General features: G+C 37.7%; 5 protein-coding genes across 14 annotated transcripts; 3 read left to right on the top strand and 2 right to left on the bottom strand.

The window, feature by feature from the left end:
• Nucleotides 1-1,059: 1,059 nt before the first annotated feature.
• LOC141642128 (DNA replication licensing factor MCM3 homolog 3-like) lies at nt 1,060-12,520 on the top strand. 10 transcript variants are annotated; one of them, XM_074450822.1, is made up of 18 exons: nt 1,137-2,267; nt 2,451-2,530; nt 2,984-3,072; nt 3,211-3,302; nt 3,425-3,496; nt 3,580-3,654; nt 4,104-4,332; nt 4,441-4,617; nt 5,776-5,919; nt 5,996-6,077; nt 6,710-6,788; nt 6,971-7,000; nt 7,181-7,240; nt 7,326-7,424; nt 8,215-8,494; nt 9,207-9,277; nt 10,032-10,259; nt 12,112-12,520. In XM_074450822.1, the coding sequence occupies exons 10-15, from the start codon at nt 6,064-6,066 to the stop codon at nt 8,278-8,280; spliced, it is 348 nt and encodes a 115-aa protein (XP_074306923.1). In that variant the 5' UTR covers nt 1,137-2,267; nt 2,451-2,530; nt 2,984-3,072; nt 3,211-3,302; nt 3,425-3,496; nt 3,580-3,654; nt 4,104-4,332; nt 4,441-4,617; nt 5,776-5,919; nt 5,996-6,063; the 3' UTR covers nt 8,281-8,494; nt 9,207-9,277; nt 10,032-10,259; nt 12,112-12,520. The 10 variants fall into 10 exon arrangements, with proteins under 10 accessions (XP_074306914.1, XP_074306921.1, XP_074306922.1 ...); XM_074450814.1 differs by having other exon boundaries at nt 1,138-1,741; nt 1,855-2,267; nt 4,441-5,919; nt 6,710-6,781; nt 6,968-7,000; XM_074450815.1 differs by having other exon boundaries at nt 1,138-2,267; nt 6,710-6,781; nt 6,968-7,000.
• LOC141642129 (uncharacterized) lies at nt 10,372-11,641 on the bottom strand. The gene is made up of 2 exons (XM_074450823.1): nt 11,347-11,641; nt 10,372-10,935 (listed from the first exon to the last, which is right to left on the bottom strand). The coding sequence occupies exons 1-2, from the start codon at nt 11,606-11,608 to the stop codon at nt 10,547-10,549; spliced, it is 651 nt and encodes a 216-aa protein (XP_074306924.1). The 5' UTR covers nt 11,609-11,641; the 3' UTR covers nt 10,372-10,546.
• Nucleotides 11,956-12,412, top strand: LOC141632854 (putative carboxylesterase 2). Its single transcript, XM_074445364.1, has 2 exons — nt 11,956-11,981; nt 12,112-12,412. The coding sequence occupies exons 1-2, from the start codon at nt 11,956-11,958 to the stop codon at nt 12,410-12,412; spliced, it is 327 nt and encodes a 108-aa protein (XP_074301465.1).
• Nucleotides 12,521-13,135: 615 nt separating the features above from the next.
• LOC141642126 (putative carboxylesterase 2) lies at nt 13,136-14,431 on the top strand. Its single transcript, XM_074450811.1, has one exon. It carries the CDS (start codon nt 13,297-13,299, stop codon nt 14,311-14,313), a length of 1,017 nt encoding a protein of 338 aa, XP_074306912.1. The 5' UTR covers nt 13,136-13,296; the 3' UTR covers nt 14,314-14,431.
• Nucleotides 14,432-14,486: 55 nt separating this feature from the next.
• LOC141642124 (DEAD-box ATP-dependent RNA helicase 10-like) lies at nt 14,487-20,564 on the bottom strand. Its single transcript, XM_074450810.1, has 13 exons — nt 20,257-20,564; nt 19,497-19,626; nt 19,269-19,338; nt 19,032-19,094; nt 18,846-18,920; nt 17,835-17,954; nt 17,125-17,166; nt 16,965-17,039; nt 16,224-16,367; nt 15,926-16,060; nt 15,456-15,567; nt 15,293-15,381; nt 14,487-15,039 (listed from the first exon to the last, which is right to left on the bottom strand). Exons 1-13 carry the CDS (start codon nt 20,393-20,395, stop codon nt 14,920-14,922), a joined length of 1,314 nt encoding a protein of 437 aa, XP_074306911.1. The 5' UTR covers nt 20,396-20,564; the 3' UTR covers nt 14,487-14,919.
• Between the last annotated feature and the right edge of the window lie 337 nt (nt 20,565-20,901).

The raw sequence follows: 20,901 nt of genomic DNA, 5'->3' as shown, positions 1-20,901 counted from the left end.
TTTATTATTCAATTATCACATAATTAAATAATAACTGTTGTTCCTCGAGTTCGCAACTCGAATTCTCTCTTAAAATAATTGACTAACCTTTTAGTCTACAAATCAAGGGACTAAATAAATTGTATCTCATACAATTAATTAGTTGTCAATTGGGGTTCGTTCCTTTAGGTGTGACCGAAAGGGGTCAGTTGATCACCGCCGTCTCACGACAATAACGTCAAACTCTAGTCAGCCAACCGTTATCGATTTACGTTAATCAACTGACGAGGATCAAATATTAAATATCTGATGATATTCCATTAATGAGATTTATTATGTAAACGCACTATTGTGGAGGACACTAACTCCAACAGTTATATGTCCTTTATGTTGTCTATAGATCTCAAACGGGTTGGGCGGGAACAAACGGGTCGGGTATGGTGGGTTCAAATACGGGTCGAGTAATACGGGTTATGGGTCGGGTTATTAGGGGCAAAGTGCGGGTCAACAATTAGTATCTAACGCCTTTTATAGATCGGAAAGATATTTTTTAAAAACTAAAGTATATTTAATATTAATATTTTAATCATATTCAATTTTTAGTTTTTTAATTATTTTTTCAAATATATTATATAATAAATACGAATATTATTATTTTTATAAAAATTAATTTAGTTTATCTTTGACTGAACGGATCGACGTGTTCGTGTTGGGTTTCACTTAAATTAACGGGTCATTTCGGGTTCCATATCGAACGGGTTACTGCTCGAGATTTTAGGGTTTTAACCCTGGAAAAAATGGATGAGGTCGGGTCGGGTCGGGTCGAAATTTTACAGACTTATATCTTAGTCATGTCTCTTAAACTCATAACTTATCATTTAGTTGAAAATAATAATATGGATACAAATTGTACATATAACCAACCCTAATTTGTTGTAGGGTTATTTAATAACAATACTCTAAACTATTATGGTGCTTCTTAAAATACTCCAGACTTTATTTTAACTATTAATATACCCAACTTTTACACCCCTTTTCCCATATTAGAATAAGCCGGTAAAAAAAGTTTTAATTCCTTCTAACCCCGCTTTTTTTCTCTTCTACTGCCATTTATGAGTCATTTATATTCCATTGATATTTAATACACTCTCTCTTCTTCATCATTCACACCTAGAGTGGCAACCACCACTGCACCACCATGGTCGTTGGTAACCGGATTACCTTAACCCCAGTAATGTTGTGAGAACCACTTAATCTCACACTCACAAACTCCTTGTTATTAATCACCGCCGCACTCCGCACCTGATCACAACGCCGCATCACACACAGGCAAGGCAAGGGTCCCTGCTGGTTCGTTGTTCTAAGTTCTAATTTGTTGAAAATAGATTATAACTGGGTAATCCCTGTAAATACCAACCTCAAACAAGTAAAGTCACAATTATATTTCAATTATATTATTTCCCCCAAATTACCATTTTATCTCTCTAGGGTTTCGGAACACCATCGATGAAGACAAAAACCCCCGAGGTCGAATAGCTATGAAGTGAGGGTGATTGGTTGATAAAGGGAGAAGATGTTGACTGATTTAGAGTGGATGAGAAGGTGGGTTTGTTGTAGGGGTGGATGACAGGAGGAATGTGAGCGGCCGAACAAAGAAGCAGGTGGTGTATCAATGGTGGTGGTTGAATTAATGCTCCGTCATCGCCACATTATTGTTGATGAATTATTATTGATGAATAGGTGAATTATTGTTGATGAATAGGTGAATTAATGTTCCGTCATCGTCACATTATTGTTCAATTTGGTTAATTAAGGTTTGATTTATTTGTTGGTAATTTGAATTAGGTTTTCTGGGTTTTCCTTGGATTTTTTTAGTGTAGGAAAGATGAAGGAGATGAAGATCATCTAAAATGAGAAAGTCATTACCTTGTTACCTGCTATTATCTACACTCTTTAAAAAACCCAAACCTGGGTTACTGTAGCTAGCACAGTACCACTTCCTGTTTTTCCCCATTTTGCCCCTTGCTATTAGTTGGTTTGTTCTCGCTTCTTTTGATCTTTTCTTTCCTCTATTTGCCATTCCCTCTATTTTGTTTCTTCTTGCGTCCTCATTTTCTTTGAGATCGTCTTCTTTCCTTTCTTCATTCATCTTCATCAATATTAAGCAGTCGACTATGGCGAAACCCCCTCTTTTTAATCCTAACCCTAACCCTTGCCAAAACAATCACGATCAACAAGAATGGCGACCAGAAATTGAATTGAATCCGACTGATACGAACATGTAACAGGTAGGTTTTCCTGTTGATTCTTGTGATTTTCAACAATAATGATGATTACGACTTGAACAACAATGGCCATTACAACTCGAATTCGATCATTTTTTCTTTTGTTTCTCAATTAATTATACTACTGTGTCCACTGATTCTTTTCTGTAATTTTCCGCATTTTCCGGCGATTCTTATCTTACTCAGAGAGGTGTGCATTGCATGGTGGATAAATGGAGATCATTTCAATGAGAACTTCATCAGCTAGGCACATTGGTATCACCGAGGTAGTGTGAATTTAATTAAGTTGTTGATCCTGCTGTTAGATGTTAACTACTGAGTTGGACTATTGGTTGTGAATTAAATAAGTTAGGGTTTACTTTTTTTTTTGGGGTGTATAAATTGATTGCATGCAATAATCCGTTGATGATTATGTTAGATATTAGCTACTGAGGTAGAATATCAATTGTGAATTAGATGAGTTGGGGTTTAGTTTTTGGTTTGAAATTGATTGCATGCAATAATTTGGCGCTTAAAAGAAAATGCTTGATTATGTGCTTTCTTCTTCTTTTTTGTTAGGTTGCGATGGACGATGCTATTTATACCTCTGATTAAGCCTAAAACTAAACTTTATAGCCCTTTAGGTTTCATACTGTTGGGTTAAATACTGTTATTTGGTGTCCGCTAGGGTCAATTTATCTATGCAATAATCCCGTTTTCTGAGAATCTGGTTTCCTCAGGTTCTCTTCTCATATGATGTGTTCCTCAAACTTTTCAACTGGGATTTGCCCACCTTTGCGCCTTGTGGGCTTCTAAACTGTGGAAACAGGTTTGTTGTCTTTGTCATCGCTTGTTAAAGTCTTCTACCGGGTGCTTGTTAATAAGATTTGGAAAACAAAGTACATTTCCCTTACTTTATCGCTGTTGTCATGCCTGAATCCGTTCTTCCTTCGCCAACAATGTGCAGCTTAAATTTTTAGGTTTCTCTCCACAAAAATGAAATCGGAGGTCGTAGCAGGAGACCGCGAAGCCAGTGGTGTCGAGTGGTGGTTGAAACTGGTGAGTAACGGCTAAAAGCTGGTATAGTTTTCTGGGTTGGTAACATCTTCAATTCCTATTTCCCACTACAACAACTAATAAAGCAGATTAAGACAATGACCTTTGTTTTCGGCATATTTCAGGTATCAACTCCATTTAATTTACTTTCCTGATCGGAATGACTTTCCATGCCGAATTAGGGTTTGTGATTTGAGGTTTGTAACTTGCGTAAGAGAGCAGTGAAGTTCCCTCTGTCTTAAGTAAATCGTTAGTTGAGTTTATGTTTATGATGTTGTAGAAAGGTAATGCTCTAGAAATGGATCAACGACAAGAAGAATGCTGCATTGGCGGTGAACAGAAACAAAATGATGAGGTAACTAATCATTTCGATATTGCACTTATTTTTTATGGTGTTTGTTTCATTGATTTGAGTATCTAAGGTAAATTTTGGAAAAAAATGTTTGTGTTGCGGTCTTGCGGAGTAGAGGCTGATAATAAATTTTTGGCCATTATTTGTCTTAGTCTAATTTATTAGTTGTTGGTCGCGAATGCGCAATCCGTTCCTCTATGAAAAGAAGGATTAGTTGCGGGTTGCTGACATATAACTCGATTCTTTACTGATCCTACTTGGCGAGTTTGAGTAAATAGTCATGAATATACTTGCACCCAAGTGTGAAGTCGGCAGTAATGGATGGGTATACTTGGGATACACGTTCACCCATACCTCATTCCAGATCCATTTTTGTCTATCAGCAAGAATGTTGGAGCACTAGCATTTGAAGAGAACATGTCATGCTGAGTGATGTGTAATTACTTCTGCAGGTTAAGTCATTTAGGACGGAGGAAGAGGTCGATGAATACCTTCTTACGAACCCAATGCACAGTCCAAGAGCATTGCATTTCAAAGAGCAAAATGAAACAATGTGCTACGGTCTTCAAACTAACTCGACAACAGTCTTTATAAGAGGCAAAATTGAAGACCCTACCTTCAAATTCCAACTCCCACTTCAGCTTTCTGCCGAACGCAAAATTTCTAGGTTTCTGATCAAAGGTATCGGCTCGACTTGCTTATAGTATTGTGAGCATATTATTTAGCCAGCCATTTTGTTTAAATTTCATGGTGTGTTTATAGCTAAGGACTATTTTGCTGTTTGGATAGTGGCCAGACCTGAATTTCAGTTGGACAGTCGGTTTGACAGAATTCGCGCACCCTCTAGCAAATCCTTTCATAGCAATGGAGTCCATTGGTCCAACCTTTCTCTTCGCCGTTGCTATGTTTGGTTTTGTATTCCAAATTAGTGCCTTGGTGACTGAGAAAGAGGTAAAACTTAAACAGGTTCGTCTCCCCTCTAATATAGGTTCAATTTTTTTTGTTTTGTGTGTTCCAAGAAATTTCATTTTTTTTGGTGTCTTCAAATATAGCGGGCAATATCAGTGATTTGTGAATTAAACATTGATGAGTATCATGGGTTTCTTTTATAGTGCATATTGGCTATCATGGCTGGTGTGTTCGTCCTTTTGCAGTTGAACATGGCCAGTTCCTTTTATTCATAATTTTCATACTTTGTATACCAGTTTTTTCAGTTTGTGCAGAATCTTCTAGCGTATGTGCTAACAGTCTTAACATCTGAAATTTCTGAATGGGAACTTATCGTGGCAATCATGTTCGGTTTGACATGTTAGAAGACGCGTTAAAAGACGTGTTTTATTGGCTGTCATGACAGAAATGTAATACCATGCATATGCATCAAGATCAAAATAGCAGAATGGAGCTAAGTGACATGGTCAGGCTATTTTTAAGACTCATATGTTTCCACTTTATCCCCATACCGATGCTTAGGCTCATGAAATATCGTCTTAAGAAAGGAATTTGAAGGATGAGAATGAGATTGTATGAATGACAAATCTATTTATGTTCTTTAATTAGTTGATTGGTATATGTAGGTATTCTGCTGCCGACCAATATTGAAAGCTTTATGGCTTTCTCATTTTTGGTTGAGCTAGAAATTTTACCTAGATTGCAAGCTATTGTGTAGGTACTTGGTAATGTCAGTACCATTACCCCTGATCCATTACTCATCGCCTTGGTGTGCCTTACCAATTTTGATTGAGTAACTGGATTGTCAAATGATGTAAGAGTTTGTTATATTTCATTGCCTTTCGAGATGACATAATGCAAGCTTCATTGCTTTTTTTGGTGGGACTATGAACACTACATTTTTGTTATTTGAAACAGATTTCATTTTTGTGTTGTTTTGTGGAATGCTTAGAAGAAGTAAGTCGGTAGTGTATCAATAGAAAGGGGCGTAGGTCGCGGTGCCACAATTTGGTGGAATGATTTGCGGAAGTAAGTCGGTAGTGTATCAATAGAAAGGGGTGTGGTCCATTATATATTTATTGATGGTAGAATTAGCATAGTATTTTTTACAAAACTGGTGGAATCGATTGAAAATGTCATGTCTAATGCAAAATATTGAAGTTCATCGGTCTACAGGTTTCAGCTTTCAAATAGATTCAAGAGGCTCACGCTCAAACTTTTGAGGCAAAAACAAAAAAGTGATGAGGCAACAAAAAGGTTGTAGGGTGAGATACAGCATATCAAGTATGGGATGAGAGACAGCGTATCAAGTCCCAAAAGGTTTGATGCAAGCTTCTATAGCTTCATAAAGTTATATGCCGATAAGATATTATTGCTTAACAAGGTTTTGTAATAGGTACAGTTGCAAAACAAGATTAAGCAGGAGTCTGAGCAACTTAGGATGTGGAAGGCTTCTAGGGAAAAATGAAGTGTTACAGGTATGTATATAGTGTTTCTTGGACTATGTTTTACCATTCAGCATTGGCCATGGAACTTTAAAGTGCACGCGAGACATGTGCATATCCTGATGCAATGCCACCATGAAATACCTCTTATCAACCTCGGCATAACTCAAAAATATTAAATTTCTAGAGTTGCTCTTTCATTTTCGGCTTCTAAATCAATGAATAACTAAAATGTGACATTTCTAATTAAGATGAAGAGACCTTTCTTCTGGTCAGGTTAAAATAAAGTTTAGTTTAAATGCGTTCCTCGGATTTGCTTAAGCCCAAAGCTTAGTGAGGCGCACCACTATATAATTTGTACACTTTCTTTTCTCTTAATTCTTTTATTATGCCCAGGTTATATCACCTTATCCTTAACTCTCTTTAAAGTCCGCCCTTTTTTGTCTCCAAAATATTTGTTTTTCATCAAATAGTTAATCAGAGTATCTGCATATTAATTCAAGCGGTCATTACACGCTGAGGTGTTGTTCATTGTCGTGGCATATGCATACCTGATTAGACCGTGCTTTGTTTGGGTCATTTGTATATCTATTTCCTGAAAGTGGTTTCTCTTAAGGGATTAGTGTATTTTTGAATATGTTAGGTGCTGATGTTGTTGTTTACAGTTTGGAGTCAAGTTATGGAAGTTGGCTTACTGTGAAGAGGGACGAAAAACTGCTCTTTGTACTGCGAAATGGCAAGTACTGGCCAGTTCATCATGTATTAACTGCGTAAGCTAAGAATAGCGGATATATAGCTGTTTATCTTCATGGCGTTTTATTTCCGAAGCATGAACTTTATTTAAAGTAGTTAAAAAAAAACTTACTACAGTTAGTACAATTCAGCTGCTACAGTGATTTGATATGTTGTTAATCTTACATCACTACATCTTGATCTACCCCCAAGGCTTCTTCCAGGTTTGATTTTGATCAATTATTGAGTAGCATATTTCACACTTCCACTCTCATTACTCTCTCTAATTGAGTGATGAGATAGTTATCTTTCCCAACATCTTACATTCTTGTGTTTGACTTGCTGGTTTAGAGTAGACATTTATTTAATGCCATGACTATTAAAAATGATTATTCCTATGGCAGGCATCTGAACAAATTGCAACTGCATATGCAGAATTAAGAAATGCCAACCCAAATGCAAAGGTATACTTATTTCTAGCGAGAAGGATTCTTTCAGGATGTATTCAATTCATTAGTTGTATATGTTACTAATTTTAATCCATTGTAGGGTAGCGGTGGCGGTGGCACTCTTCCTATCACTGCTAGAATATTAGAAACCATCATACGGCTTTCTACTGCACATGCCAAGCTGAAGCTAAGCAGAACGGTAATTCTACTATAAACCTGCCCTTAAATAAGCCCGTGTTTTTGGTTATTTGTTTGAGTTTGTGGATTAGCTCCCACATTTGCAATACATCATTTGGTCGTGTTTATAAACACCAGCAGCGTAGTTGTAGCAAAATGAGTCAAAATACATCTATTAAGATTCTTACACTATCCTGAGGTCTTACAATTATTTGCACTAATTCATTGCCTGTCGCTTATGCTGTATTGATTCGATTCTTCGCTGTTTTATACACATTATTGTATAGGCATGCTGATAGAATCATTGTTGGATGACGTTTATAGTTCTAGCAATCACCTCATGTGACCATTCTTATGTACATAATAAGCTGGTTCTATGACCAATCATTTGTTATGTCAAAAGTTGTAGAAAAAGAGTTTTTTTTTTTCAGGCCTTTGTAAACGGCCACAAATAACCTCATGGCCTACTTTCTTGCACAAGCCAGACATGACTTGGTTCCGAATTTCATTAGTTATCTTTGAAAGAACATTTGGGAGATGACTTGGTGAAACAAAACTTAATAAAAAGGAAAAAAGAAAAGATGGAGGCTTCTAGGAACAGTGTATTTGACAAATTAATGGCAGGGTTTTAGTTGCTTCGTTTCTTCCCCTTGCTGATTTAGTCAAGAATACTAGAATTTGCATAAGAGAAACAAAAAACGGAAAAAAAGATATCCTAACTATTGTATACGGAGTATTATCTTACTTCCCATTCTGAATTATTTTAAAGATATATAAATAGTTGTCCTAACAGGTTTCAAAGTCTGATGTAGACGCTGCCTAAAAGTTCTGAATTTCGCAATATATCCGAAGGAGTTGACAGACATGGAAGACCTTGAGCAAGAGGGGGAGAGAAAGAATGAGACGAAACGCAAAGCTGAGAATGATGGCATATCCTAAGGAGTTGACAGACATGGAAGATCGTGAGCAAGAGGGGGAGAGAAAGAATGAGAAGAAACGCAAAGCTAAGAATGATGGCAATAACAGCGAACGTGTGTGCTGCACTCAGCGTGACACCAATAGCTCAGCTGGTGATGGAACGACAACTGAAGGGTATGTCACTTTGATTATGGTCCTAATACTTCTCCATCATATTTACCTTGGTGTTTGACATCTTGATTTAGTTCAGATTTAGTGCCGGAAAAAAAAAACACCATCATCGTGGCTCAATTTTAAAGCTTTATCTACTGTATATTACGTGCTTCTCATGCTTTAACTGGTGGATGATTGGACCTAATCACAATTAGAAGCATCTGACATGTTACGTGCCCAAGTGTCAATCTCAGCTATTTATGAAAAAAAATTCATTATTTGGCTCAAAATGAAATGTTATACTGACATACCATGAATGAGTGTCAGTTATCAAATACGAGAGGTTGAAGATGGTAGTAACATAGCTGATGGATTGCACTTTGTCGCCTTGGAGCGCCTCACACCTTTTAAAGCTAAGATGGGTAAGTCAGGGAAGGTAGAGGTGCATTTGTCAAAACTGTGTGGTAGGGGTTACATGGAGGTTGATGAAGGAGAGTGGTCATCTGGCTGGTTAGGATTGTATGAAGGGGATGGGAGAGGTAGGTTGCTTTTTGTGACGGGATAGATATGGCGTTGTCTTTTTGGTAATTAGGCAGGTTAATTATAAGGTTAGGTATCAGTGGCTAATGAGTTTTGTTGTGGGGCTGAATCCAAGGTTAAGTAATGACATTGTTTTGCATCAGAGAACTCAAAATTTTTGACATAAAATTGATTTGAGCTTTTGTTTATCCAGTGGAGCAACAGAAGCTATGGAAGAAGACACCTCCTAGAAACACAGAAAGAAATGAACATATCCCAAGAGAGGTGTGTGTTGGCAAACTTTGAGCAACAATGCAGTTTCCTTCCGATTCGGAGTTATTCTTATTTTTTGAAGATTCTGTGTTTTTTCATGAGAACCTGGTACTCATCATGATTCATGTTTGCCTTATGCGTTCTAAACTGACCGAGTTGAAGCATTTGATACTAGATTGGGCTAGCACATGAGGGTAAACCACTTGGATTTATTATGCTACATTGAGCCAGCATTTGATACTACATTAGGCCAGCCCATGAAGGCAAACCACTTGACTATTATGCTCGGTCCACCATTTTATAAATATATGATAGACCATGTTCTTTTCTGTTGCTAACTTGCTATACTTTCGACTTATTTCCGCTTTGCATTTTGCCAAATTGGGGCACCGCGCCCGATAGGGCGCGGTGCAACAACTAGTAGGTTAAGAAAAGTCCAATTCTATTAAAAGTGAAGAGGTGTAATAGTTGGTTATATTGGTAGTTAAATTATAATTTGGAGTATTTTGAGAAGCACCCTAATAGTTTGGAGTATTCTCGTTAAATAACCCTTTGTTGTATTCTACATTTATATAATATTAACTTTCGTTTGACTAAGTTTAATAACAATATATGGAGTATTAGCTTAAAGGTAATCGTTTAACTACGGAGTATAAAACAGCCCGTAAATTTTACGGGTTTAAAACTAGTTATATTTTATAGATTAAATATGGTATGCTGAAAATTACACAACCTTTTTCGGAATTAACCATTGTTTTATTCTCAGAATACGAATGATCTTGGAGGCGTAGTGATTTGAGGATGGGTCACATACATGGTAACAGACTAACAGGCGGGCACATCTGAGCTCATTTAGTCATTTCCTTATTGCAGAAATGGTTATGTCATTGAGAAGTAATACTCGTCACCTGGTTTCAAAATCATCAGTACTTGAACTGTCTTCCTTCGATTCAGTTACACTTCAAAAATTCTGCTGTAAACCAGATTCTTGCAGGTTTGCATCAAGTTTTTCCGTGTTTCGCAAAATGATTTATTACAGTTAATCTTTCAGTTAATTATGCGTGTTTTCTCAGCATAAGCAAGGTTAACATTTCTATCACGCAAAGTTGGGAAGCATGCATTAATCTCCCTAGTGAAAAACGCATGATTTCATTTATTCATAAATCACATATCAGAATTATTTATCAACAGTACTATAAACTGCTACTCTTGTTTCATTTATTAGGTTACGTACGCTTAACATTAAAATCTGCTAGAAACAGTAGTAGCTAGTTATAAGCTCTACTCTGATGTCGGAGCCATAGCATGCTCACCTTCCTCGTTGCTATGTCCACCTTTTAGTTCCTTTGGCTTCGTTTCATGGTCATCATGAATTTTTACGCTCGTAACCTCATTTTGATTCTTTCCTTCAGTATGCTGATGCAAATTCAGTTGTTTCTCTTCTGTTTCAGAAGGAACCAATTTGTCCAAACCTTGACCCCATCCATTACCCCAGCTGCGGGTACCCCATCCATTGCCTGAGTTAATGCTGCCCCAACTAATACCCAATCCTTCACCAGCTGCACGAGGAGGGGGAGGAGATTTATGGAGAAAAGAGAGTGGCGGAATGTTGCCGCCTCCGCCACCTCCACCTCCTCCACCGCCACCACCACCTTTACCATCTTTACCACCTTTACCATCTTTACCGCCTTTACCATCTTTACCTCCCGGGAATCCCCCAAACCAGCCAGTAATAGATGTTATCGACTTTGTCTGTCCATTTACGACCTGTTCCAATCCTTCACCAGCTGCACGAGGAGGGGGAGGAGATTTATGGAGAAAAGAGAGTGGCGGAATGTTGCCGCCTCCGCCACCTCCACCTCCTCCACCGCCACCACCACCTTTACCATCTTTACCACCTTTACCATCTTTACCGCCTTTACCATCTTTACCTCCCGGGAATCCCCCAAACCAGCCAGTAATAGATGTTATCGACTTTGTCTGTCCATTTACGACCTGTTCCAATCCTTCACCAGCTGCACGAGGAGGGGGAGGAGATTTATGGAGAAAAGAGAGTGGCGGAATGTTGCCGCCTCCGCCACCTCCACCTCCTCCACCGCCACCACCACCTTTACCATCTTTACCACCTTTACCATCTTTACCGCCTTTACCATCTTTACCTCCCGGGAATCCCCCAAACCAGCCAGTAATAGATGTTATCGACTTTGTCTGTCCATTTACGACCTGTTCACTAATTGATGACTCTTCTGCTAACAGTCTGGAAGCAGAATAGATATGAAATGATGAGGTGATTATGAGAAGTACAAAGAGAGGTAGAAGACTAGTGTTATTTAGTGACCCCATTATTTCTAGTACATTGCTATGATCTGATAAGCTTCATTCTGGGTTAAATAGTAAATACATTAGCTCAGCATTAGGAGATAGACGAGACGGCATGTCTACTAAAGTTTGGCATTAGGAGATCATAGACTATACGTATTGCACATATCCGCCTAACTAGACCTAACAAGCCACCCCAATTACAGAGTTTGTTGGAATTAGTTACTAGTCTAAAATCAGAGGAGCTTTATCAAACTTCTAATTAGTTTTAGCGTTCGACCCTATTCAGTCTACCTTTATTTATTCTTTACTAATTGTTGTATCGCGCATGATATTCTAAGGGGCCGTTTAGTTCAAACATTTGAAATGGAATGGAATTGATTCTAATACCAAGGAGGTATGGAGTTAGAATCTCATACTTTTTAATGCCCGTTTGGTTTGATCTTGTAATGGATTCTAAATGTCATTCATGTTGTTTGGTTCACATTTGGAATGGATTTTTAATCATTTTGTTTTCTTCATTATAGACTATGGAAGTTAGCCCATCCAGGGACTAACGGGTGCGATGATCCATGGATTAATCCGGGTATGGATCCGGAAATAAAGAAGCTGGCTGGAGAGAAGGTATTGGTTTTTGTCGCAGAAAATGATTTATTGAGGGACAGGGGAGTCCATTACAAAGACTTGTTGGTTAAGAGTGGGTGGAAAGGAGAAGTACAAGTGATTGAGACGGAAGGGGAAGGCCATGTGTTCCACTTGTTCAAAACTGTATCACCCAAAGCTGCTGAACTTATGGATCACTTTGTTGAATTCATCAACTCATCTTGATGATTCCAAGTTGTTAAAGTTTTCATTATTGCTCAACTTGTACTAGACAATAATCGTATCAATAATACTGTTGAAATACCAGTGATAAAATCCGCTTTCTCAGTTTTATTTTCAGTATTCATTTTAGTCGATGCTCAGCCATCACCTTAAGGGTTTTTCGTTGAGATGATTCATCTATCATTGTATCAGAGTCAGTGTGACCAAAGGTCACGGGTTCAAAGTTTTGGTTAAGGCCCAACTATATTTATTTCTATTACGACCATTGTATGAGACGAAAATGCTGTCTTCAACATTTGACAACAGAACTCATCAAAGTGTAGATGAAGTCATGAAATGAACAATGGCTCATAAAAACCAGTTTCACAAGATTAGGAGAGTGTGACTACAAATAAATTACTGTCATCGGATAGTTTAATGTCATCTCTAACATAAAGGACTTGGTAAGAAACCGACCAGATATTGACCCGACAAAAAGCTTAATATTGATCAAAATGAAAGCGATTTAGTATGTGATATACGTTTGACTTAATTAATAACGAATGAACTATATAAAATAATGGTAGAAAACAAAAAAAAATTAATAATAAAGTTTGAAGTAATGTGATAAAGTAACTAGATCTGACCCGACCCGACCCGACCTGACCTAGTACATCAATTGACCAGAAATTACCCAACCCGAATAAAGACCCGACCCAAACGGCCAAACTCATCTCGGCCCGAAAGGATAGGCTGACTCGATATGACCCACCCCGACGGACCCGATTACCACCTCTAGGTGTTTCCTTGATATTTTTGGTCTTCTATTGATAAGGTGCTTATGTATGTGCTTATCTAGAAACACCACAAACCCAAGAGTGTGAGAGAAAACTGTGTGATCTACAAAGATGGAAGAAGTAATGAAAGAAATAATGAAAGCAACTGCAAGCATTAACCAAGAAGACCTATTGCATGATTTCAGGCCAATGTTAGTAATCTACAAAGATGGAAGAGTTGAAAGGTTCCTAGGCACTCAGTCAGTCCCACCATCCATTGACAGTCTAACCGGTGTCGAATCAAAAGATGTTATCTCGACTGAGACAGGTGTTTCAGTAAGATTGTACAAGCCACAGTGTGTAGAATCTGATGAAAAAGTGCCACTTTTAGTGTATTTTCATGGAGGTGGATTTGTTTTGGAAACTGCAGCATCTCCACTTTTTCACAGTTATCTCAATGTGTTGTCTTCTAAGGCTAAGATTATTATAGTGTCAGTGAATTATAGGAGAGCACCTGAACACCCTCTTCCTGCAGCCTACGATGATTCGTGGGCTGCACTTGAGTGGGTCAGATCGGGTTTGGCGGGTGCTGAGCCTTGGCTCAGCCAGCACGTTGACCCGGCCAGGGTTTTCCTGGCCGGGGACAGTGCTGGGGCTAATATATCCCATCATATGGCTAAGCGAGTAGCCAAGAGTAACAACCCAGATGGTAAAATTGCGCTGAAAGGACTCGTGTTGGTTCACCCTTACTTCTGGGGTAAGGACCGGATTGGGTCCGAGCTCCAGAAGTTGAATCCAACTACTGGGACCAAACAGACATCAGATGATTCAGAATCGATGATCGACAGAATGTGGAAGTTCGCCCATCCAAGGACTACCGGGTGTGACGATCCATGGATTAATCCGGGCATGGATCCGGAGCTAGGGGAGCTGGCTGGAGAGAAGGTATTGGTTTTCGTAGCGGAACAGGATACATTAAGGGACAGGGGAGTTCACTACAAAGATTTATTGGTTAGGAGTGGGTGGAATGGAGAAGCACAAGTGATTGAGACAGAAGGGGAAGGCCATGTGTTCCACTTGTTCAACCCTAGCTCACCCAAAGCTTCTGAACTTATGGATTACTTTGTTGAATTCATCAACACATGTTGATGGAGATAATTTGATAATTCAAATTTCCAAGTTGCAAAAGTTCTCATTATTATTCAAGTAATCTTGTATGAATATTTCAATATTACTTTAAAAATAAGAGTGAAAAAATCTGTGATCATTTTTTTTTTTTCAGTATTCATCTTAGTTGGTGTTCACTGTTCGGTAATCGTCTAATCGGTATCAATAATTTTTTTTTGTTTTTGTAAAACCGTCTCATTCCAATATAATACAAGACCAACTCATTCTGAATGAGTTTATCTCAGTGTAAAATGGTCGTAATCTAAAGCATCAACATAATTTCGATTCTTTGTCGAAAAAAAAAAAAAAAAAGAGGTTGCTGTAACTGAGGAAGAATATGATGCTCCCAGTCCCAGATGATTAAACCATTCTGTCTTACAGCTCTTCACAGGACACTATAAGGATTCACATATTGATGCCTTCTTAGGCTCTTTTCCGTAAAGGATATAAATTATGTTACTAAATGACGTCTCTAACTGGGGGCAGGGAGGGGCGCGGTTGGGAATATATGAACCTTTGTTAAGTTCTATCTTCTGTCCGCACCAGGAGGGAGTCGAACAGAAGATGGTAAAAAGGATAATAAGAGTATCATCTTCTTCTTTGATGCTTATTTGATTTTCTGGAATGTTGTTTGTCCAAATATTTTCGAATTTCCTCCTCTTCATCTTCCATACCTTTCCTCTTCCTCCCTCCAGATCCCTTGATTTTCTGTAAGGATATAAACAAGCAGCCATTAGAAAGCAGAAATGGACAACCAGCAGAACAACGCATAGTAATAGTAATTGAAGTAAATGAACAATCCCGAACATGCTGAAATCGTCTTATAGGAGACCAACTCCCTGTACGGCTGTACCCATGTGATTAAATGAAAAGTATGAAATGGTACAATTATATATGAGACGGTTTTACGTGAGAAACCAACTCATACATGCCAACACTATTTCATGCAAGGAATACGTACCATGTGTGCAATTCTTTTTGCTCGAGTAACACGTTCAAGCAGAACCAACACTTCCTCTTCCTCGGTAGGATGTATCGGTAATTCCTTATCTGGAGACCAGAGGATATAGATGAGTGCCGCAACCACATGCAAATAAAAATGTAATACAGGGGAGAATAATAACCTAGCAAGCTTTCTATATGTTTAAACCGATCAACTTGATACTGATTGACTAATGAGATAGCAACTCCAGTTCTTCCAGCACGAGCAGTTCGTCCTACACGATGCATATAATCCTGCAACACATAATGCACACAATCCTAGGTAAAACAATAATTGCCTTCAAAGTGACATTTGTATTATATATTGGTCACCAAGTGAAGTTTTATCAGCAGCTTTACAGAACAAAGTTTTTATCAGTCAAGAGTCAAGGCTCTGAAGCCTGAAGGGACCAAGCCAAGAGAAGCTTGTCCCTCTATGCATACTCACAAGCCAAAAAAAATAAGACTTCATCCGTTCTACTTTCATATACCATGATATGTTTATAAACGAGTAGATCTCTCCCACCGTCCTCAAGCCAGAGGGGAAGGGAAGAGGAAGATTTCTGTACATTAGATGGAATATCATAATTTATTATCCAGACAATGTACTAACCTTGGAAGATGGAATATCATAATTTATGACCGTATCAACAAAAGGTATATCAACACCTCGACTGAGTACATTAGATGCGATGATAATATTGCATTTTCCAGCTTTGAACATGTTTAATGCTCCAAGTCTTTTCGCCTGCCATATAAGAGACACAAATCAGGTTTAAAATCAAGGGCGTGTAGAATCTCCACTCAGACTTTATGTTAACAGAGAAAAAGGGGCACTGATGGAAAGGCCAAGCAACCAACATCGCACATGGAAATGAAAAGATAAACTTTAAGATGGAATTGAAGAAAACCTGAGTCATGTCGCCATTTATAGGAACAGCCTTTAAACCAAGGTTGCGGAGCATCAGCGCTACAACTTGAGTTGTAGCACATTTTTCAGTGAAAACAATGGACTTCCCAGATAGCTCTATTAGAAGATACAGAAGATAGCAATCCTGTGAACATATAGAAGGTCCCAATTTGTAACTATAAGTGTGTAAAAATTTGTAAAGAAGTGTATATAATACGTAGTAACAAGTAAGTCCAAAATGTTTGCATTACTTCCATATTTAGCGCTTAGACTTTAGACTTTAGACTACCAAACACGTACTCAATCCAATTCATAAATACCTTCCATTTTTTACTAATTGGTCGATTCACAAATACTTTCAGATATTCTGAGGTCAGTTTTGGTTGGAAAGTCACCTTACGGCAAACGGGACCTAATGGGCCACTTGAAATACAAATATTATCTTTAATCATGTATTTCGCATAGATTTGTCTAGATAAGTGAGCCAAAAGCACGTCTAGGCAGAACGTCTCATGAGGCACCAGCAAACGCCTACGCTTCTATAGCCACCGTGTCTCTAATCTATTATTTCTAGAAAATTTATTCTGCAATGCTTTTTTCTCCTTTACTTCTAAAGACGAAAGAAGAAACTTGTTGCCATAGGCCTTCATCACCTCATACCTTTTATTACCTTGCGTCGCTCAATTTTATATTTTGCAGGAATAAAACAAAAGGGAAAATCATCAAACCATGGATGACAAACCTTATATTTTGCAGGAATAAAACAAAATTCCTCTTTTAGAGTATCAACAGTAGAATATTTAGAAGCTGATTCAATCTGCAAAGAATAAAATTTGTCATTAAAGGCAAAGATAATAATATTAGCAAAAATACATGTATGTCATTCCATACTAAATTCTCACCTTCACAGGATTTCTTAGACAGGCTTTTTGGAGCTTTTTAACCTGTCACAAGGAAGACAGATTGTATCACCTCAGCTCATGAAATGTTTACGCTTAACAACTTCAAATAACACCATTCCATAATTTTACTGATCGAACAGTACTACCACAATGCCTCGAAATTTACAGCCAATGGCACAGGAAGGAGACCGATGTAAGTAACCTTAGTCTTATACTAAAAACACAAAGAAGTATTTTATAAATGACTGATTAAAAATTGAGTTGAACATTGCATTGAAAAACGAGTAATTTAGAAGAAAAGAAGAAGGGGGTAGTTTCGTTTAGACAACAGAAAATGGAGAAAACTGAGGTGAATCCACCATTAAGAAGAGGAGGTAGCAGGATTTAGCACATGATACCCACATGCAACAGCTTGTTACTGAACAAACAAAGCTCATAGTTGAGACGGAAAACGGAACAATTCACTGGTCCACCCCAAAAAAAAAAACATAATTCATTAAACAAGAACCAGCATCAACCTAGGCCACTGAAAAGCTTGAGTTCGGGATAGACTAAAAGAAGCTAGATTTATCTCCTCCCTTAACAGTAAGATCGACATTGAAAGACATTTTCTAAGAGCTGGCAGGCAAAGCAGCTACAAGAAAGATAAATTGACAATAATAAACAATAGCTATACTCATGTAAACAAAATGAAAATCGGGCAGGCTTACCTTATTGGTCATGGTTGCAGAAAACAAATAAGTTCGCCTTTCCCGGGGGATTACTTTTAAAATATCATCAAGTGATTTTTCAAATTCTTCGTTCAATAATTTATCAGCCTCATCCAATACCTGTACAAAAGGGAAAAGGATGATAATTTAAACATAACTGCTGCAGAACGGAAAGACAAATTAACCAAATCGATGATCGTATGATCGTCATTTTTCAATGCTCCCACGTTCTAATATAAATGCTACACTATGTATCCTTGAGCGTATCTTGAAATGTTACAGTTGTTTTTTGTATACTTGGGGAACATTACCAATAATATGTACCTCAAGAATTTCAAAGAAGAACAGCCAAGGGTATAGATTTAAATATAAGGTACAAAGGAGGAAAAACAGTATAAAGGTATATGAAATGCACCATAAGAAAAGGGGGATATAACTCCCAAGCGTTTAATAGCTATTTATCTAAACAATGTCGCCCAGACGCCCACTAATGAGACATCAAAAACATGCTTCATGGCCATGTCCAAATTCAGGCATACAACACATGTTAAGGAGATAAAGCGGACCTTATCCACTAGATATAAGAACATATATATAATATCCTCAACAGCAATTACTGAATGCCATTGCTGAAGTACAATTACATTACCTAGGTGCATCAAAGACTCGCGCCTAGAGCGACATAAGGGGGACAGATGTAGCAAATTAAAAACTTGATGTGCACTATCTATTCCATCTTTTGATCCCTAAAGAAGACCTCCTAACAGATGATCTATAAAGAAATTGCACCAAGAATTGTATGAACCGATGTATACTTAATGCTAAAGAGCACAAAGGCAAAAACAGCTTGGCGTGTCATTTTGTTTTATTCCGACATATTTAGAGGCAAATAAGAGTGAGAAGTTGGACCCACTGGAGATAGAAACAGAGTGACCTCCATAATAATAATGTGCCATTTCAGAAAGACAAACATAAAACAGATGAACAAAATTACACTAAGCGAAAGCATACCAGATACTTTAAAGTTCGAAGTGAGAACCCCTTGGTATTGGTCAAGTGGTCCACAAGACGTCCAGGTGTTGCGACCTTAGACACAAAAAATTAGATGGTGAGCAAGACAAAACAACTTTATTATAAAAGTTATCGGATCCAACAATAGATAAGAAAACGTTAAGCAGACACAGCGTGACTACTTACTACGATGTGAGGCCGTTTAGCAAGGGCAAGCTGTTGTTGATTCATTTCCACTCCTCCAATAAGCTACATAAAAGATAACTTTTTCAGAATTCAAAATTCATGTACCCCAAAAGCTATTAATTCAAACGTTCACCTGTGTCACTAAAGGCTAAACTAAATCCAAAAGCTACGTCGACATGAATAACCAAATCTCTACATTAATAAGGCAGAAACAACAGAGACATTGAGAAAATGTACCGCTGCAGTTCTTAAGCTAATACCAGATCCTAATGCTTCAAACTGTTCAGCAATTTGAATTGCAAGCTCTCTGAAAACAGATTGAAACAGAATATAAATGGTATTTACGAGAGTAATACAAAGTACCAATACAAATTTATATAAAGGTACAATGTCCACTTAGTCTGCTCAATTCAACCATCCTAGCATTCCACTCAGAAACAAGACAGCCACCTGAAATCAAATTACCGGGTTGTAGCAAGTACGAGACCAAAGAAGGTTGTAGTAGTATTTGCCTCCAGTAATGCCTGAATTATCGGCAAAGCGAAAGCCCCGGTTTTACCAGTACCAGTCTGAGCAAGCCCAATTATATCCTTTCCTGAACAAATAATCACCCAAATTAACACTACCATTCATCAAAATTTCCTTTTTTTTTCCGATACACAGACAGAAATCAACTAAACAACACTAATAACAACAACAACAACAATTATACTAATAGCAGTCAGTGGAGGGACTAAGGTAACTACTACTATACCTCCAGTTATAAGCATTGTACAACTACTATATACATGTATCTAAGCTTTATCCGAGTTTGTGTAATTTTTCTATACTTTTTAAAAGTTTATTTTTTTTTTAGATTCTTTATAAGAAAACTCCAGAACTTTAGTACACTGCTCGGATTCAAAACCACCGTATAGTCTATTAATTGAGGGACTAAGGGGCGCTCGCCACACTAGAAAATTCGAAAACCCGGTTCCACCTTATTGCATTACTAATTTGTCCCCAATAATTTTCCGCCAGGCAAACTATAAATTCTAGTTCCGCCACTAATTGCATTACTAATTCGTCCACAATAATTTTCCGTCTCGCTAACTACAAATCCAGGTTCCGCCTTATTGCATTACTAATTCGTCCGCAATAATTTTCCGCCATGCTAACTATAAATCCCAATTCCGCCACTAATTGCAAAATAGTTCAATTAAGAAATTAAGAACAAAATTAAGACCTTGAAGAGCATGAGGGATGGAATCAGATTGAATTTTGGTAGGACGAGTCCACCCTAATGCTGTGCAAGCTTCGATTAAAGCGTCGCAAACTCCAAGCTCTTTGAATGATTTCGATTCTTCATGGTTTTCTTCTTCCATTTTTCTGTGATTAGTTGATTTCTCTGGTGTAAAATTATTGCTTGTCCAATAAACCCGCAGCCGTTACTTTAAGTGCACAGACGAAATGGGGAAGTTGATTAAGGGTTTAGGGTGAGTTATTTAAGCAATTAGTGATCCTTATTGAGGGATTAGGGTTTTGGAGCTCCGATTTAATTTTAGCAATTTTGTACAATAATTAAATATTTTACTTAAAAAAAATTGAATCTTTTACCTCCGAAACATATCATACACTCGCTACTAGCGTTTAATTTTTTGTGTAAGCCGGGTTCTCCACCATCAACAACAATGAGCAGTTGATTAAATTAAACAATTCGAACTAGTTTTGATTTAATAGAAATAAATGATAAATGATACGAGTAGATGGTTATGGCATACAGAACGCTAAATACAGGCAAATCATAGTTCCGATACATTCCAATCTATGACTGGACCACACTGAAACGGTTGGGTTTGATGGTCCTCGGTCTACTTAATTTATTTCAACT

Source organism: Silene latifolia, chromosome 2, assembly GCF_048544455.1.
Source record: "Silene latifolia isolate original U9 population chromosome 2, ASM4854445v1, whole genome shotgun sequence".
Classification (NCBI taxonomy): Eukaryota; Viridiplantae; Streptophyta; class Magnoliopsida; order Caryophyllales; family Caryophyllaceae; genus Silene; species Silene latifolia.
Note: the sequence above shows the minus strand (reverse complement) of the source record. Positions and strands in the feature narration are given on the sequence as shown.

What these genes read in the sequence shown, in the direction of transcription:
- LOC141642129 (XM_074450823.1), bottom strand. Translation starts at nt 11,608, where the DNA reads ATGGGGTCACTAAATAACACTAGTCTTCTACCTCTCTTTGTACTTCTC. An exon ending in TGGCGGTGGAGGAGGTGGAG is followed by an intron (nt 10,936 to 11,346) that starts GTGGCGGAGGCG and finishes AAGATGGTAAAG; the next exon opens with GTGGTAAAGATGGTAAAGGT.
- LOC141642124 (XM_074450810.1), bottom strand. Translation starts at nt 20,395, where the DNA reads ATGGAAGAAGAAAACCATGAAGAATCGAAATCATTCAAAGAGCTTGGA. An exon ending in CTCGTACTTGCTACAACCCG is followed by an intron (nt 19,339 to 19,496) that starts GTAATTTGATTT and finishes ATCTGTTTTCAG; the next exon opens with AGAGCTTGCAATTCAAATTG. An exon ending in CTGCAACCATGACCAATAAG is followed by an intron (nt 17,167 to 17,834) that starts GTAAGCCTGCCC and finishes TCCTTGTGACAG; the next exon opens with GTTAAAAAGCTCCAAAAAGC.
- LOC141642128 (XM_074450813.1), top strand. Translation starts at nt 5,891, where the DNA reads ATGAGAGACAGCGTATCAAGTCCCAAAAG. An exon ending in ACCCCCAAGGCTTCTTCCAG is followed by an intron (nt 7,001 to 7,180) that starts GTTTGATTTTGA and finishes TTCCTATGGCAG; the next exon opens with GCATCTGAACAAATTGCAAC. An exon ending in ATGCCAACCCAAATGCAAAG is followed by an intron (nt 7,241 to 7,325) that starts GTATACTTATTT and finishes AATCCATTGTAG; the next exon opens with GGTAGCGGTGGCGGTGGCAC.
- LOC141642126 (XM_074450811.1), top strand. Translation starts at nt 13,297, where the DNA reads ATGGAAGAAGTAATGAAAGAAATAATGAAAGCAACTGCAAGCATTAAC.
- LOC141632854 (XM_074445364.1), top strand. Translation starts at nt 11,956, where the DNA reads ATGGAATTGATTCTAATACCAAGGAG. An exon ending in TTGATTCTAATACCAAGGAG is followed by an intron (nt 11,982 to 12,111) that starts GTATGGAGTTAG and finishes TCTTCATTATAG; the next exon opens with ACTATGGAAGTTAGCCCATC.